This window comes from Ursus arctos, unplaced genomic scaffold, assembly GCF_023065955.2.
Source record: "Ursus arctos isolate Adak ecotype North America unplaced genomic scaffold, UrsArc2.0 scaffold_16, whole genome shotgun sequence".
Classification (NCBI taxonomy): domain Eukaryota; kingdom Metazoa; phylum Chordata; class Mammalia; order Carnivora; family Ursidae; genus Ursus; species Ursus arctos.
The window spans coordinates 1,531,685-1,548,850 of NW_026622830.1; the positions used below are offsets into that span (position 1 = coordinate 1,531,685).

The window sequence follows — 17,166 nt, forward strand, 5'->3', positions numbered from 1 at the left end:
CTCCCTGGAGTCACTAGGGTGCCCTTGGGGGAGGCTCAGTGCTCCTGTGTGGCTCTGAGGATGTGGGAAGGAGGTATGGGGAGGAGAGCTTGAGGGTTCATGGCAAGAGGGCTGTGGTGGGTTGGGGGCAAGGGAGCATGAGAGTGGGGCACACGTGGAGGGAGAGCGAGGGGGGCGCAGAACAAGGGGTGTAGGGGGCAGCATCATGGGGCAGCTGCAGCCCTCAGAGGCTAGATGGTTTCTGCAGGAGTGCAGACCGCAACATCCCAGCGAAGAGAAGCAACAGCGCCTGGCTCCTCCCACAGCTCGGCAGCCCTCCCCGGACCCAGCCCCACTGGGCGCCCCCAGCCTGCCCTGAGACCCAGAGATGCTCCCGATCTGGGCCCTCCCGCCCTCTGGGAGAGGTTTTCCAGACCCAGTAGGGACGCTTCCAACCACAGCTCTGGATTTCCATCTCCTGAGCTCTCATGGGAACACATCTGCTCTCATCGGCCCCGCCGCACGGACAGGGAAACTGAGGCCAGAAAGGTCAGCCCATGCTGAGCCAGGATGTGAGGCAAGAGGGCCACTGCAGGCCTCTGCCCTGAGGAGACAAGACTAGCGGGTCTGCTGCCCTGGCCTGCCCTGTGCCCCCTCACCCCTGCCACCCTCCCCATGGGGCCCTCAAGTCCCCGGCCCCTGGACTAGTTAACTGGCCAGGCTCGGACCAGAGGCACAGGCCACTTGGTGATTATGGGGAAACAATCCCCGGTCTGTGTGGGTTCAGCCCCGACCCGTTTGGCCACTTTCTGTGTGAAGGCAGAACCCGTTGGGCAGCTTTGGGCCGGCTCTGCCTCCTTTCTGCTCCTGGCTGAGAGAACTAAAAACCTGTCAAGCGGGTTTGGCCAAAATTGTGTCTTGTTGCCCGTGCAAGTTCACGCACTGCTCACTTCTGTCTCCCTCAGGTGGGGAGCACTCGGCTCACGAGGTCGCGGAGGTCGCTGCCGTGAGGGTCCATGTGAGTACCCGGGGACCCCGGGGCTGGCAGCTCCAACCACCAGGAGGGGAGAGAGGAGGGGGACAGGGGTCCCTGGGGGGTGCTTGCCAGGAAGGCAGGAGCCCCAGCCCCTGCTCGCTGAGCAGGAGGCGGGGGTCAGCAGACTGGCTAAGAGGCACAGCCACCTGCCCCAGGGCACCCCGGTCCAGGGTCTCAGCCTCAATGGGTTTCCTGGGCAGAGGGTCGGGGTGCAGAAAGGCCGTGCCGGGCCTGACAGCACCGCACCAGGAAGTTGTCATCCGGGGAAGCTCCAGGGGCACCGGGAATGGGCCGGTGGCCAGGCACTCCATCCCGGACCTGCCCCACTGCCTAGACCCTCGCAGGGCAAAGGGGTGAGGCCACGGGAGTGAGGGGAGTGCACGGTGCAGCCGCCCCCAGCTCAGTGCTGGGCACCGTGGGACCCTCGGCTCCCCCCGCTCGGTGTCCCCAGAAAGACAAACAGGGACGCGGGTCCTGCTCAGCCCCCCCGGCCAAGCCTCAGGGTGGAAGCAGCGAGGGCGCAGCCACGGAGGGCCAGCCCATCCTCAAGGAGTCAGGTTGCAGCTACCTGAGCCGCCAAGCAAGCGCACACCTGCTTTGCTCCTCTGTGCGTGTGCGCACGTGTACGTGGATACACAACGACATGTGCGTTTGCGCATGCGTGCACGCGCGTGTGCCGCCGTCCCTGGGCCTGTGCGGGGCTGAGTGCGCGGCCGAGGAGGTGACGGAGGATGCCACACGTGTGTGTGGCGTCTCTTGGTTGGGGTGCACACCGACGTGTGTGAGGACTCTCTTAGGACGCTGCTGCCTCCCTGGGTGTGTCATGGGTCCGCGTGTCCGGCAGCGTTAGAACCCACCCCATCAGTGACACCCGTCTGCACGTGAACTAGCCCCGGAGTTGCTAGGAGGCCCTGGCTGTGCCCATGGCAAGCTGGCGACCATGAAGAGGTGATGTTGCTCTGAGCCTCAGTTTCCCCATCTGGGAAATGGGGTTGTCATAGTAACTTCGTGGTGAGCGTGAGATCTGGGGAGCAGGTGCACATGACGCTCCCGTCAGGTGGCTGGCACCCAGGGCTCCCAAGCTGGCCCCTGACCCCCAGCGGCCTGTCCACGTGCAAGGAGTCCTGACGGCCCAGGTGCTGCGGACCTCCACTGTCTGTTTTAGGGACGGGGACATGGAGGCACAACCAGGCACATGACTTGGCCAGAGTTGCGGTGGAAGGGTTGCCCATCGCCAGAGCCCCCCGCAGGAGGGTAGAGGGAGACCCTGGAGCGTCTCAGCTGCCTTGAGGCTAGCTCGCACAGAGCACGCCGTGCCCAGCGCGGACTGGACGCTCAGGAGCAGCGGTCATCGCTACTTTGACGGCTGTGTCGTCGTTGTTTTACGGGTGGGTGGAGAGACAGACAAGAGCGACCTCAGAGAAGGAGCAGCGTCGGGGGCAGGGGACCTAGCTGTCCTGCACCCGAGGGGCCTGGTGGAGCAGGGGCGGCCCCAACAAGGGGAGCAGGCCAGGGGCTGAGGAGCCCCGCTCTCACACGCTCCGACAGCAGAGGAGCCCAGGGGCCGGGCTGGCCCGGGAGCAGGGCAAGAACCCGCATGCATCGCTGTGGGCTTTGCCGCTCAGCCTGTGAGCTGCACTATGAGGAACCTGGGGCCGCGTGAGAGGGCGGTGCTTGAGGAGGGACCGCAGGCAGGGGACACGGGGGTCTCCGTCTGCACTTAGCCGAGCACTCGGCCTGCCAGGCTCCTGGCTGAGCACGCATCACCTAGGCAAGCGTCACCTGGAAAGGCATCATCTGGACCCGCATCACTTGATAGAAAGCAGCCATGTAACAGCCAGCTGTGGGGCGGGTGGTATTACCCCCCAGTGAGGAAACTGAGACCCAGGGAGGTGAAGCCCTTGCCCAGGTCACACAGAGGATAGAGGCAGGATGGGGACCGAAGCCAGGGCTGTGACCCAGGACGCCTCTGCCCAGGGTAGGTGGGGATGCACAGGGCCATGGCCGTGGCTGACCCGTCTGCCCTTCCTCCCATCTGCTCCCTCCGGGGACTCAGCCCCAGCAGAGACCTTCCAGGCTGGGCGTCCAGGGTGGGAGGGCTGGGCTACCTCTGGGCCTGTCTGGGGGTCCTAAGGAGCAGAGCTCAGGCCTCTCTCCCCAGCTGCACCCCAGCCACCCAGGCCCAGAGGTAGCCTCCTAGCTCCGGAGCCCTGCAGCGGCTCCCCATGCTAGCCCCACTGCCGCCCCCGTAAGCCCCCTGGACCTTGGCTTCCCAGAACCCCTAAGGCCCCACAGCTGCTCTCAGCACTCCCAGCAAACACAGAGCAGCCTACCGGGGAGACCTGGCCCGCGGAGCCTCTATGGGAGGCCATACACGCTACCACAGCCTCGGCTCCTCTTCCCCAAAGTACCAGAGGTTGCGGACTTCACCCCCCCGCCTCCCTTCACCTCCACCCCTTGCTGGGACTCCCCTCACACTCCAGGAGACTGGAGGCTGGGACAGGGTTCTGCCCCAGAAGACACTCTGTCTCCTTTGCCTTGGCCAATGCATTTCTGTCACCTGAGCACCCGGGGAAGTCTCACCATCCCCATGGCACCGTCTCCCATGGACTGGACGGCTCTGGGCCTCCGCAGGAGGTGAGAGGAGAGGCTGCCCCCATGATGCACCCCTTCTGGCTCTGCTTCCAGCCACCAGGCGTTCCTGCCCAGTGTCCTTGCTGTCCCCTGCTGCTCCTGTGTCCCTGCTGTTCCCCTGCCCAGCATGCAGGAGAGTGTCTCCTCCTGTCCTCAGACACCCCAAGAGGAGCAGCCAGGTGGGGCCCGAGGGGGCTTGGGGTGCAGAAGGGGCCCGAGGGTAGGGGGAAGAGCCCAGCAGCCCAGCCTGCACACCCTAGCACTGTCATCGGGAACAGTGCCCACCTCCCGCTCAGACTCAGAGCCCGCACTGGCCTCTCCCAGACCTACGGCTCCGTCGGCTTCTTGGGCGGCTCATTTACGGGCCGGGGGGAGAGCTGCTTGCCTGGCGGGTCGGGGTGGGATTCCCAGTCCTGCAGCCCAGCCGCTGCCCGGCCCTCCTCGCCCTGCCTGCCCCAGCCAGAGCCTCCAGGGGCCTCTGCTCACTGCCTTAGCTCCCAGGGTCCTGCCACGAGATGAACAACACCGCAGGCAGCGTGTCAGGGCCGCGGGGAACTCGTCTCTGGTCCGTGCAGGGCAGGGGCACAGAGTCTGCAGACCCCAGCGCGAGTTCAAACCCCGGGTCCCACTTCCCACGGGGTGGCTGGGGAATACGACACTACCTCTTTGGGCCTCGGTTTCCCCATTTGGAGAGCAGGCTCCTCCCAGCGTGGCCGGGGTTAGACAGGCTATAAAGGAAGGGACGGCAGGCATCGCGCTTGGCAATGGGGCCGGGCCTATGACTTATACCCACTCGAGCTCTGGTCTCTCCCAACCCCTAGAATTTAGGGTCTGGCCCCCTAACCTGCAAGGATGTCCCTCATTGGGTGAGCGTCAGCTCCTGACCTCGGGGTGTGGGACGCTCCTGACCCCTCGCCGCTCAGCGCACAGCCTCCCAGCAGCCAGCCCCAGGCCCCCGGTCATCACTTGGGAGTGGCCCAGAGCCGGGGCGGGTCCTCAGAACACGTTAGGGAGCCCCACCTTCCCACCACACCCCAGCCAGCCCTGCCCAGCTGGCTCCCACAGCCACTGCAGGACCTCATTCTGTCCTCCGGCCAACGCTTCCCGGTGCTCTGAGCTCGACCCCAGGCGCACAGAGCCTGCTGAGAGCCAGACTCCGCCGTCCAGTCTCCCTCGGGCGGCTCCGGAAGCCCCGGCTGGCCCCGACCAGCCCCGACCTGTGGCTTCTCCTGGAGCCACGGGGTCTGCTCCCCTCAGTCAGGGACGCCCCCCAGTCCCGCGCCCAGAGTGACCACCACCCCAGCTCCCAAGAGCCCAGAGCGTCATGCCTCTGCCACGCTCCATGTGCATGAACCCCACATCAGGCCGGCTCCCACCGCGGGGTGCCACGGCGTCTGGCCCCTGAGGGCGGGGAGTGGCCATTCCTCCCAGCAGAGGCCACTGGCCGTGGTGTGTGGGGGTTCCCAGTTCGGGGCTGTTCCTCGGTGCTGCTACAAACTCGTGTGCTGTGTGTCTTCCGTGTACACTGAAATTCAGATGAGACACTGTTACCTTGGGCAGCCACGGCAAGAACTTGGGCCCAGGCGGGACTGATGGGGCCACGGGCAGGTGTGAGCAGAGGTCTTCGGGGGCCTGCATCACGGCTGGGCTGAGACTGTGTCCTCAAGGAACGGGGTGGCGTGGGCCCCGGCGGGTGTGGCGAGGAGGGAAGGGTGAGGTCTGGGTGGACGTAGGAGGCAAGCCAACAGTCACTGCTGACCGGCGGGTGTGGGACGCCAGCAGGCGAGGGGTAGGAGGTCAGGAGCTCAGCCGCCTATTGGCAGGGCCCAGCCGACCCCTGGGCTCCTCGGGCTGAGGACCAGGAGGGGCTGCCTCCCCTGGCCTGGTGGTGAGATCCAGAGAGGAAGAGGCAGGCTCTGGCCCCAGGTGGGCCAGGACAAGACCCACTCTGTTCTTTGAGAGACTCAGAGCATGGGGCCCTGCTCCGCACAGCGCCAGCCCCGCTGTGGGGCCCGAGGGCTTCGGCTCAGCCTCGCTAAACGCAGGCCAGCGTCAGCATGAGCACCACGATTACTCAGACCCAAGGCGAACACGGCAAAGGAATGCTGGGGCCTCGGCGCCACGCACCACCCACAGAGCACACACGTACACACGCGTGCGCACGCTCACGCCACCCCTGCAGCACACACATAGCGCATGCACGCTCGCCCCCGGCACGCCACCCGGCCCAGGACAGCACGCGGCCCGAGCAAATGGCAGCCCGCTGCAGAGGTCTGGGCGTGGTGGCCAGCACCCACCCCAGTGAGGGCAGCATCCCTCCTCTCCCAGAAGGAGCTGGAACGGAGACTTTCCCAGAAGGGCTCTGCGTCTTGCAAGCAGCTCAGGTTCACAGAGCACGTCATGGGTGCTGGAGCCAATGCAGGCCAGGCCTGGCCTGGCCTCCTGCCCCATGGCCCAGCCTCCCAGGCCTGGGGCCAGTCTGTGGCCACAGGGACAGTGGCAGGGGAGGGGAGGGAGTGGGGACCCACAGCCCTGTGAGCTCACTCCTCCCAACTGGCTGCCTGCCTGAGACCTCTCCAGGCTGGCAGAGTCTCAGAAAGGCCTGGAAGGAAGTGAGGGCCAGGGTGCCCAGGGCTCGGGCCTCCGGGTCCCTTAATCCCAGTCTCAGGCAGTGGACCTCAGGGTGTGTAGGACCCAACTAGGTGCCTCTGAGGACCTGTGGGGAGGAGGGGGATGGGGTCAGCAATCAGTGCCCCTCTGCAGAGGGGTTCCTGCCCCCTCCTTGGGCCTCTCACTACGGGGCCCGCCTCCTTGAGCAGATGAGGCTGGTGTGTGTGTTTCTGTAGAACGGTATCTGCACGTGTATCCACATGGGGCCCCAGACCCTTCCCAAGCCAACATGACCTCTCCCCTCTTCCTCCTCTCCAGGCTGGGAACAGAGGGGCCGTAGAGGCCGAGAGGCTGTCGCTGTACCCTGAGCAAGGAGGGGTCTGGGCCAGAGCCGTTGGGAGCCATGGAGAGCTTCACGGAGTCACTCAACAGGCTGAAGGAGGTCCACGAGAATGAGGTCCGAGGTGAGTGTCATGGGGATGGGTGGGCCAGGTCAGCGTGCTCCTACAGGTCACCTCCAACTCTTGCCAGACCTGGGGATCCTGCCTTCCAGGCCCGGACAGGGAGTCCCAACCCAGAGTCCAAAGCTTCCACGTATCGGCATCCCTGAGTGGGGCCCTGGGGGGTCTTCTCCTGAAGGGTCAGCTGACAGGGAGCAGAAATAATACCATGCCCCCAGTGGAGAGCCAAAAGCTTGGGCAGAGAAGGGCCCCTCGCCCAGGGCGGGGCAGGGGGTGCTCAGCGTCCCACAGAAGTGTCATCGCCCACCTCCAGGAAAGGGAGCTCATGGCTCTGGATGCCTGTCCAGAGCATTCCAGGGTTTTGAGCTGAAATCCCTTTGCTTACCTGCAGGACCCCCAGGCCAAGCTCTGCTGCGGCCCATACACCTGCCCTTTCCACCCCCTAACCGCAGGGCTGGAGCCACCCCGCTGCCCTCACTCCAGCGCCAGCCAGACCCTCCCAAGACCTTTCCCCAGCACTGACACACCACCCTGAGGGCCCAAGGGCCTGGATCCCCTCCCCAGCGACCTGGCGATGCGGGGGGCTCTGTGGGCCAGCAGGCCCAAGTCAGACTGCAACCAGAGGGCAACCTCTTACTGGGGTTTTCCCAAAGATCCTGCTTTATTTCAACACTGGCTGTGCCCCCCCAAAAACACACCTCCGGGACTTGGCCAAGTGGTTGGTCACTCCCAGCGTCAGGGTCCCTCCCAACCTCCAGGCAGTCCCCAGAGCCAGAGACCCCAAGGGGTCCCAGGCAGCCATGAGACTGGATGGAAGCTGCCAGCAGGTGCAGAGTGGGAGCCCAACAGGCGGGGCGGCCTTAGGGAGCAGTGAGGGGGTCCAGGCAGGCAGCGGGGGTCTACGGAGAGCCCTGCCTGACAGCCAGAGACAGGAGGACCCCTGGGTTCTGCTGTGTGACCTTGCCTGACCCCCACCCCTTTCCTTACTCCTCCAGGTCTGCAGAATAAGCTTCTGGAGCTGAACTCAGAGAGGTGCCGGTGAGTCAGGACAGACCCGGCCCAGCGGGAAACCGATGAGAAAGACAGTGGCCATAGCCCAGGGCACTAACCCTGCCATCATCCAGTGATGCAGGGGGGAGTCTCAGGCTCAGCGTGGGGGGTTGGGCGGAGTCACCGTGCAAGGCCATGCCTCCGGGAGCAGGTGCAGCCAGGACTGCACCCTCCAAGCCCACCCGAGCGAACGGGGACTCTCCAGTCGGTGGGCAAGCCGCACCCGCTCCGGGCACCCGGGCTGCCAGCAGTGATCCGTAGGAATGCTGCTTGGGAGACCCCAAGGCCCGTGGGGCGGCTCCTCACATCCCCGTTTCACTACGGGGCTGCAGTTCTGTAATGCGGCGAGGGGCGCGTGCACTCGGCCGGCCACACTCCCGTCTGGGCTGATGGGCTCAGCACGGCCCTTGCAAGGAAGTCCCCGCAGCGGGTGCACCCAACAGGACCTGGCCGGGACCTACCCCGGGGGCGGGGCCAGCCTGGACACCGCGTGGGGCTCCCGGGCAGAGCAGAACCCCCACCTCGGCTCATCCCCACAGGGACGCCCAGAGGGTCGAGGAGCTCTGCGCCAAGAACCATCACCTCAGGGAGCAGCACAAGGCGCTGAAGGAGAACGTGCGCATGCTGGAGAACAGGTGCGCTGTGGACGGGGTGGGGCGGGCTGGGGAAGGGGGCATTCGGGAAGGTCTGGGGCGAACTAAACCGGGCAGGGGTCTCCACGGCAGGACTCCCAGAGCCTTGCGTCAAGTGCATTTGCAAGGCTCCTTCCCAAACTCAGCAGAACATGGAGCACTTAGCCCACAGGGTAGGGGTGGGGTGGGGCTTCCACAGTTTGGGAATGGCAGGGGCTCATCTTGGGAGCAGGGCGGTGAGGGTCCCAGCCCCTCTGGGGGCCTCAGTCTCCCTCCTCAGAGCGGCCTCTCACCCCCGCCCCCACAGGCTGCGGGCTGGCCTGTGTGACCGCTGCATGGTCACCCAGGAGCTGGCCAGGAAGAAGCAGCAGGAGTTCGAGAACTCCCTCCTCCAGAGCCTGCAGCACGTCTTCATCCTCAGTGAGCCCCGCCCCCTGTCGCCCTGCACCTCGGTGTCCCCTCCTGTGGGGGTCCAGTGACCCCCAGGACCTGCTCAGCCTGACATGGGGTCTCGGGGAAACAGACAATGGTACAAAGCCCCAGCCAGCCCCAGCATGTCCCTCTGCGGTCAGCCACCTGGGCTGGGGGTGCCCCTGCCCTCAGGACCCCCAACCCCTCCTCCCTGTAACGAGATGGTCCCACAGAGCCCAGAGGTCCCACCTGCCGATGAGGAGCACAAGCACAAGCCCCCTTTCCCTTGGGGGACGCCCCAGACAAGCTGGGTGCCGGGGGCAGGGGTGGGCTCCCACCACCTTTTATGGCCTCCAGCCTGGTGCCGTTCGCTCAGTAGCCTCACCCATCCACTCATGCCGCCACCGCCAGCAAGCCCCAGGCCAAGTGCTGGTGGCCCAGCTGGGGACAGGTCACGGAGGGGGACTTCCCTGCCCCTGCCCAGCCTCCCCTCCCCCATCCTTCACTAATCAGTGCCTTTTGCAGCCAACGAGTTACACCGGCTGCAGGGGGAGAACGAGACGTTGAAGGAGGAGGTGAAGCGGCTTCGGGGCCCGCGGTGAGTGGGGAGGGCCAACAGCCTCAGTCCCCAGGGCCCTCCCCACGGCAGGCCCCCAGCACATGGCGCTGAGAGCAGGCTGCAGAACCATGGCGGGGGGGTCCCCTGGCTCCACAGCAGCTGACTCCAGAGACTCCCCGGGGACACTGGTATCTGAGAGAAGCCGGCCCTGCGGCATGAGCCACTGATGGTGGAGCCCCAGGCAACGTCCAGTGAGGGCTCCTTCCTGGTCACCTGAGTGTCCCCACAGGGCTGGCCTGGCCCCCAGGAGGGAGCCCTGGCCTTTCTGATTGTCTCTGGGGGCGCGGCCCTCGTTCACCCTCCCTGTCTTTGCCTCCCCTCTGGAGTCAGGCTCAAGCCCCAATACAGGGAGGGTGCCTCGGACCCCCCCTCACCCCTACTACTCCCCTCCCCGGGCGCTCGGAAGGCCATCACGGAGAAGACCCTGGGAGGCCACGAGGAGGCCGAGGACGACCATCCAGGTGCGAGTCCCCAGAGAGAAGCTGCTTTGAGGGACAAGAGACCAGAAAGCTGGGCGCAGAGGAGCCTGGAGCCCTCGGGGAGGGGGGGGTTTGGGCTGAGCCGTCCACCCTCTAAGGGCCTTCCGATCTGCCCTGCCCACCGCTCCTCCTCCCACAGAAAAGTCTACGGGGTACAGGACATCTCCAGTAGCCAAAATCTCCCCGAGTGCCAACCTGCCTGAGACACGGGCTCCGGACATGGTGAGGACTCCTTTCTGCCGAGCAGCACCGGGTGGGAGGCTGGCAGCTGGCGGCCCTGATCTGTGCCTCGCAGGGATCACCGGGTGGAGGCGAGGCTCGGGGTGGGGGGAGGGGGGGTGGCCTGCCCAAAGTCGCAGAGAGAACGGGGGAGAGGGCAGCAGCTGACCCGTCTGCCCCGTGCAGAGCCCCCAGCGAATCTCCAACCAGCTGCACGGGACCATCGCCGTGGTGCGGCCGGGCTCCCAGGCCTGCTCTGCTGACCGGGGCTCTACCAACGGGACACCCCCACTGCCACTGACCAGGAGCAGCCCGCCCAGCCCACCCTATGAGCACAGCCTCCCCCTGGACAGGTGAGGCCCCACCCACTGCTGCCACCAGGAGCAGCACCAGCCTAGCACCCGGTCTCCGAGTCCAGTCCCACCTTTCCCGAGGGGCCAGGGTCGGGCGGTGTGGGAGCAGCAGATGGGGACTGAGGCCCAGGAACCCGTGTCAGAAGGAGTCTAAGACCATCCTCCGAGTCTGAGAGCAGCATACACAGGTAGGTCACGGACACGCAGGTAGCCCAGGCCCCGAGGAAAGATCTCCGTGCACAGTACCCCCTCAGAGCCCCAGTCCCCGGGTCACCTCTGGCCCCTCCACAACCGTCCACATGGGCCTACCCCTCTCTGCGACCTGCCTTGTGACCAGGGGCAGCTCGCCTCTGGGCCCCAGGCCCTCACCTGTGAAACAGGGGCTAACCCAGGGCCACAGGAATTGGGCTTCTCCTCATCCTGCAGCTTCGTGCGGGCCTCCCGGGCCCCTGTCACAGCCTATGAGTCCCTGAAGCGCTCCCTCCAGGCTGACCGCCTCTGCCTCCTGAACCATCACCTGTCTCTGCACCTTCAGAGCCCGCACTGCAGCCCCCAAGTCCCCGCCGCAGCCCCCAGTGGCCCCCGGCCCCAAAGCCTGAAGGCTGGGGAGGCAGAGGCCTGGGAGGAGCCGGTGGGCCTGCTGGGGCTGCCGGGGGCCCTGGTGGACGTACGAGACCCTCGGCTGGAAGGGGCGCTGCACCTGCTCCTGGCCCAGCAGCTGCGGACACAGGGGCGGCCGGGCAGTGCCAGGCTGAGGGGCCCGCCCACACTGGGGGGGACCCCACCCTCCCCACCAGTCAGCTCTGACTCGGAAGGCCCCCAGGGCGAGGCAGCTGGGGCAGCCCTCTCTGGAGGAGGGCACACACGGCCCACAGGCGCGGGCAGCCCCAGGGGAAAAGAAGCCACGGCCACACAGGACTATGTCCCAGACAAGCCCCTGGACCTCTCTGAGCGGGGCCGGGGCCGGGATGCCCCCAAGCCTCCTGACCGGTCGAGGTCCCTCAGCCCCCCAAGTGCCCACACTCCCAGCCTGGAGCCACCCCAGGGAGTGGAGCCACCTGCCCAGTCTGGACCCTGGGGACTCAGTAATGGCACCACAGGAGCCAGGGCTCCAGAGCCAGAGGAGCCCACCACTCCTGCGGTAAGGGGCCCACCCCTGCTCTTGGCCTCCACATGCCCCCAGCCCAGGTCAGCATCCCGCCGGGGCCCAGGCTGTGCTCCTCCGTCTGCGCCATCAGGCCGGTCACCCGTGAGAAAGCCTGGCGCCTGACATGCACTAGAGGGGAGATGGCTAACCCTCCAGTGGCAGCCCCGGGCACAGCCAGAGTCTCACAGGCCGTTCCCAACACTGGGCTGGGGGCAGGGCAGTTGCCCCAAATGAATTTAAGCCACTTACTTGCTTCCCCCCAGGATCCCTCCCAACCTCTAACAGGGCCCCACCGAAACATGCCCTCTCCAGGCGGGACGGGAGCTGAGGTGAGAGGGAGGCCAAAACCTCCCGCTGACCCACACGGGCAGGATGCTGATGGCCCCCCAGGTAAGGGTGAGAAACTGGGGTCCTGAGAACCCAGGAAGTGGTGTCATAGTGGGAAGGGAGGGGCAGTGGTCAGCATCAGCTGGGGGGGGGGTGTCTGTCTTAGGGCCCAGCTCAGTCCCCTGGGCTGCCCAGCCAAACCCTGGGTCTAGGGCTTGGCACCCAGCTGCAGACCCGGAGAAGAGGTAACAGCCCAGGACAGGCACGTCTCCGATCGTAGGTAGTGAAGGGAAGAGCGTCCTAGTCTTTAGGACTTCAGGCCAGGTAGTGAACTCCCTGTCACAGAGCAACCAAGCCTGGGGACAGCCCGGCTGGCGGGGTCGCTGCAGAGGGGATGGGAGATGCTGGAGGGTCACCCAGTCCCTCTGTGCCTCAGTTTCCTTCAGTTGTCACTCCCAGTCTGGTCTGCTAGAAAGGTCTATGCTTCTGCTAGGCTCCAGGGCCCCCAGCCTGGCCTGACCCACACCCTGCGTCCTGCAGAGCTCAGCAAGGCCCAAGTGCAGGGGCTGGAGTCAGACGAGCTGGACGAGTCGGACCCCTCGGACAATGAGGTGGGTCCCCAGCCGCACACTCTGGTGGGGCCGCTGAGCCAGGACTGCCCCAGGCTTGGGGGAAGGTCCTCTCCTGACCACACCCCCACGCCCCTCAGGTGGGCCTGAGCTCCGAGGTGGGGGCCAAGCTGAGCACGCCAGGAGAGGGGCCCAGGTGCTTCTGCACCAAGGAGCGTGGGCAAGGCCTGCCGCAGAAGAGGAAGCGGGCCTCGGGCCCATGGTGCAAAGGTACGGCGGCTGGGGCCTTTGGGGGCAGGGGAGCAGCCAAAGAACCATGCCCCCACCCCACCTTTCTATCTGCTTAGAACCAGAAACCAGCCCTTGAAACTCTCCTGGTGCAGGCCCCTTAAGAGGAGGGACCCAGGTCAGGACAGCATGAATCCTGGCTCTTCTCAGCCTCAGTGTGCAGCCTGAGCCGGTCCGGCCAACCTGAGTCTCAGTTTCCCCCCAGAAAGGGGGCAATGCCAGAGCTAGCATGAGATTTCAGCAGGATAAGGCTGAGGACATTGGTTCTCACCATCTTTGTCATCAGGGCAGAGGGGCCTCCTGGGCCACAAGCAGCCCCCAGGCCTGGGAGCCCTGAAGCCCTGCCGCTCTCCCCATCCCTCGTGGTGGGGGGACTCCCGGCCCCTCCTGTCCACCTTCGAAGAGAAGCGGCTCGGAGGGTGCAGCCCTCTGGGTGTGGAGGTGTCCACTCCCGCTAAGGAGGCATCGGGGCTGCTCGGTTGTTGGCCAAGGGTGGTGCCTGCGGGCTCGTGCCTGTAGGGCAGTGGGAGCAGCGGGCCCTGGCCTGAGGGGAGCAGCACGACCTTGGCATCTGCTCGGGCGCAGATGCAGCTCCATGGGCGCCAGGCGCCTGTGAACACCTGAGCTCCGAATGGATGCCGCCCCAGTGTTTGTGCAGGCGGGCCCACGACAGGCAGGCTGGGCTGCGGCCACCACCATATGCCACTGTTGCCGGGAAAGTGACGGCGGCCGGTGCGTGATGGAGCACCCGGCGGAGGAGGCCAGCACGCCTGTCTTATTCAAGCCGCTTCCTGCTGGGCGTGTCGGGAAACTCTCCTGGTGGCCACAGTGCATAGGGGTGCTCGGGCACCCCCGCCCGGAGCCAAGCCTTCCCCGTCCCCGGTCCTCCCTGCTGGGGCTCCCAAGCAGGTACCCGAACCCTGCAACACACACACCGCTGCTCAGTGAGAACGGGGCCCTGACCCGGCCTGTGGCCGGCACCACCAGCGCCGAGGGCAGCGCCCTGCAGAGGTTCAAGGTGCCAAACAGTAACCACTGCCTGGGGGCTCAGCACCCTGCCCTGGGATGGCCATCGCTGTTTCATAGATGGGAAAACTAGCCCTCAGAGAAGTGAGATGACCTGCCCAAAGTCACAGAGCTGGCACGTGGGGTCAGGATTCCAACTTGACTCTTCTGACCCAGAACTTGAGCTCATTCTGCATCAGAGATGGGCCCAGGGCCCAGCATCTCGGCGGGACCTGCCTGCAAGGGTCCCAAGGACAGACGGCCCTCCCCTATACCCCAGGCCCATGGAGGCACCCCCCAGTGCCTTGGGCATCCTAAGAGCATTCACCCAGAAGCTTGATTTATCCAGAAGGTCCCAGACCTTCAGCAAGGCATCCAGGCACTGGGGCCAGATGGTCTTCAGGGTCACACACCTGCAGAGAGCCCACCCTCCCACCAGGTGCCCACACTCACCCTCCAATCAGACCAGCCCTGCCCCAGTGTCTGCTGCGTCCAGAGACGAGTCAACTCTGCCAGTGCCATCTTGCAAGGGCTCAGCTCCCCTCGCCCAAATCCTGTCCACGGGGCCCTGGGCAAGAACACAGCATCGCAGTGAGCTAGAACAGACTACTGCCAGCCCATGGCTGGCCTCCCACCTAACCTCGGTCCACTCTCCACAGCCTCCAAGAAGCTTCCGCCGGGGAGAAGGAATCCAGGGGAGCCCCTGACAGTGCACGAGGGGCCCGGGAGCCCAAGGCACCCTGAGGACAGCAGCCCTTCACCCAGCAACAGCAGCTGGGAGGAGACTTAGCAGGTTGCTCCCTGGGGAACCACAGCCTGCCCAGACACGGCTCCCCACCCGACCACCAGCCCAGCAGACGGCCCAGCCCAGGGCAGGAGGGGACTGGGTCTTGGCCCGTGGCCACAGGGGCTAGGAAGGCCGAGAGGGGGTCTTTGGCTGGTCGTTTGAACCCCAGCATTCGCTTTCGTGGGGGAAGTAGGGTTCTGGGAGGCAGGGGAGGCGGGGGTCACTCAGGCTCCAGCCCAGGCCCCACCCCGGCTGCTCATAGGCAACCCTTCCTGGGCAGTGCCCCCACCTCTCACCATCGTAGACTCCGCTGGCATCCCTGACTCCCAGGGCCCTGCTGCCTGGCCACTCCTTCCCCGACGGGGCGCGAAGCACGAGCGGTGGTCTCAGGCGCCCCCTTGTGGAGTCCCGCGAACACGCTGGGTGGTGAGGGTGTGGGGCACACCAGCAGAGGTGGGACACCCAGGATCAAAGTTGTCAAAGGCGGCATGTTCGGCATGTTCGGCTGGCAGACTCAGGGGTCAGCTGGGTCTCCACCTGCCTCCGCAGGGGATTCGAGAGGCTCTGGAATGCATCCCGGCCCAGGGAACAAAACCAGCCCCATTTGCAGAGAGTACCTCTGGGGAGGGCGGCAGGGACAGAACAGGAAATGCACATCAGCCCCCACAGGGTCCCCTCCTCCCTGACCATTCTTGAGGCCCTGGCCCCACATCTGCCACTGACGCTGAGCCACCCACAGGGCCCCAGGGTGGCTCTGCCAGGATTGCACCCTTAGTGCTCAGGGATAGCCTGCTCCCTCAACCGTTCTCACTTCCAGAGGGTGTGTCTCAGAGCACCGTCTGTGCAAGGAGCCTAAGCAGGTCCCCAGGCCCCATCCCAGACCCACTGAATCCGGTCTTGGGGGCAGCCCTGCACATGGAGTTTGAGAAATCTGAGAACTGCCCATTGCAAGGCAAAGGCAAGAGACCGGGCGATGACTGGGCTGGGTGAGGCCTGCGGCAAACTGGGAGCACAAGCCAGACCATGGGAGCACCACTCCGCCTTGCTCACTGTGGCCTGCCTGCCGGCCGGCCCAAAAACCAAAGGAACTAAGTTCCCAAGAGGGAGGTGTAGGGGTGTGTATGTGCATATTTGTGTGTGAGTGTGTGTGAAACGTCCTGTTATTAAAAGTTACTTCGATTTTTCTGAAATCAAATAAAAGCTGGGTGCTCCATTCACATCTGACTTGTAGGCCAGAGCTGGCTCAGGGGTACCCTGGGTGGTGGAGAAGCCACATGGGAGCCCAGGGAGACTGTACAACAGAGCCTGCAAAAAGACCACGTTCCTCCCTGTGTCCCCCCAACACCCTCAAAATGTCACTCACTGGCAGCTGGCCAAGGAGAAACACCGCAGGGCCCAGCTCTGTCACCACGCTGCAGACAGGCATGGGTGTGGAGCACTCCTCCGTCACTCTGTCCCTCCATGAGCCCCTGGGCACAGCACTTCACAGCGCTGCTCTCACTGCTCCCTTACCAGAGCCCCACGAGGCACACACCGCTAGCACCCCCACTTCACAGACAGAGAAGGTGAAGCTCAGGAAGGGTAAGGAACTCACCCAAGGTCGCCCAGCTGGCAGGTGGCCGAGGAGGCCGAACCTGGAGCTCAGGCTCTTGGCTCCCCGTTCCCCGTGCATCAGCAAGCAGCAGCGACAGAGGGCACTGACAGTGGGCACAGGGACTCCCCAAGAGGGGCCTTCAGAGTGCAGTTCTCCTCCCCAGGAGCGCCTGCAGGCACACGTTCAGCCCCACTTTCTACCTGATGGGAAACGGTCCACTCCCTCCCAGGCATGGGAGAGGCTTTGAAGACCACTTTGGAAGGGCAGAGGGAAGAGGAAAGAGGTCAGGCTGGACACTGGGGGAGCCTACCGGTGGTGGCAAATGAAGATTAGTAAGAGGGGACACGGCCACTGTGAGAAGGGGTATGGGGTCCGAAGGGGGAGCGGGCCATACAGTAAGCCTCACTTGGGACAGGAAGGTCTCTCGTGGTGTCAGCCCTGCCCCGCCCCACGCCCTCTCCAGCGCGGGAAGAATATATGCTGGGCATGTTGGGCAAGGCGGGGTGCCGAGCGTCTACACACAGAAGCGAACCCACCAGCACGTGCCCAGATCTGCAGCCTGGGGACGCCCCCTCACCGAGCCAGCTTTATTCCGACAATACCCTGAAGTCACGGTCCCAGGCAGACAGCTGGAGGGGCGGCAGGACCCTGTCCCCGCAAAGACACAGGCGGGCTCCTGGGGGCTCCAGAGGCAGCACCTGAGCACAGAGCCTCCTGCTGTGAAGGGGCACCTGGGTCCAGAAGAGGAAACAAGGCCTAGGCGCCACCAAGGCTCAAAGTCACTGCGCTGAGAGAAGGCCCAGCACTGCCCCCACCCGCCTGCCATTCCAGGCAGGTCCCTCTCCCTCCAGACCCTCGGGTCCTGTCTTTTTCAGTCGGGAGAGAAGCCAGGTGGCACAGCCCGCCATTCCAGGGAGCCTCAGGGGCTCCTCAAGGGGATGGTCCTTTACACCCTGAACGCCCCCG

At 65.2% G+C, this 17,166-nt stretch overlaps 1 protein-coding gene across 1 annotated transcript; it reads left to right on the plus strand.

Moving 5' to 3' along the window:
- The first annotated feature begins 911 nt into the window (after nt 1-911).
- Nucleotides 912-15,774, plus strand: RBBP8NL (RBBP8 N-terminal like). The gene is made up of 15 exons (XM_057312717.1): nt 912-997; nt 6,578-6,723; nt 7,716-7,758; nt 8,310-8,405; nt 8,710-8,822; nt 9,339-9,411; nt 9,763-9,893; nt 10,051-10,133; nt 10,317-10,483; nt 10,910-11,624; nt 11,894-12,020; nt 12,170-12,219; nt 12,269-12,568; nt 12,667-12,796; nt 14,479-15,774. The coding sequence occupies exons 2-15, from the start codon at nt 6,663-6,665 to the stop codon at nt 14,607-14,609; spliced, it is 2,220 nt and encodes a 739-aa protein (XP_057168700.1). The 5' UTR covers nt 912-997; nt 6,578-6,662; the 3' UTR covers nt 14,610-15,774.
- The last annotated feature ends 1,392 nt before the right edge of the window (nt 15,775-17,166 follow it).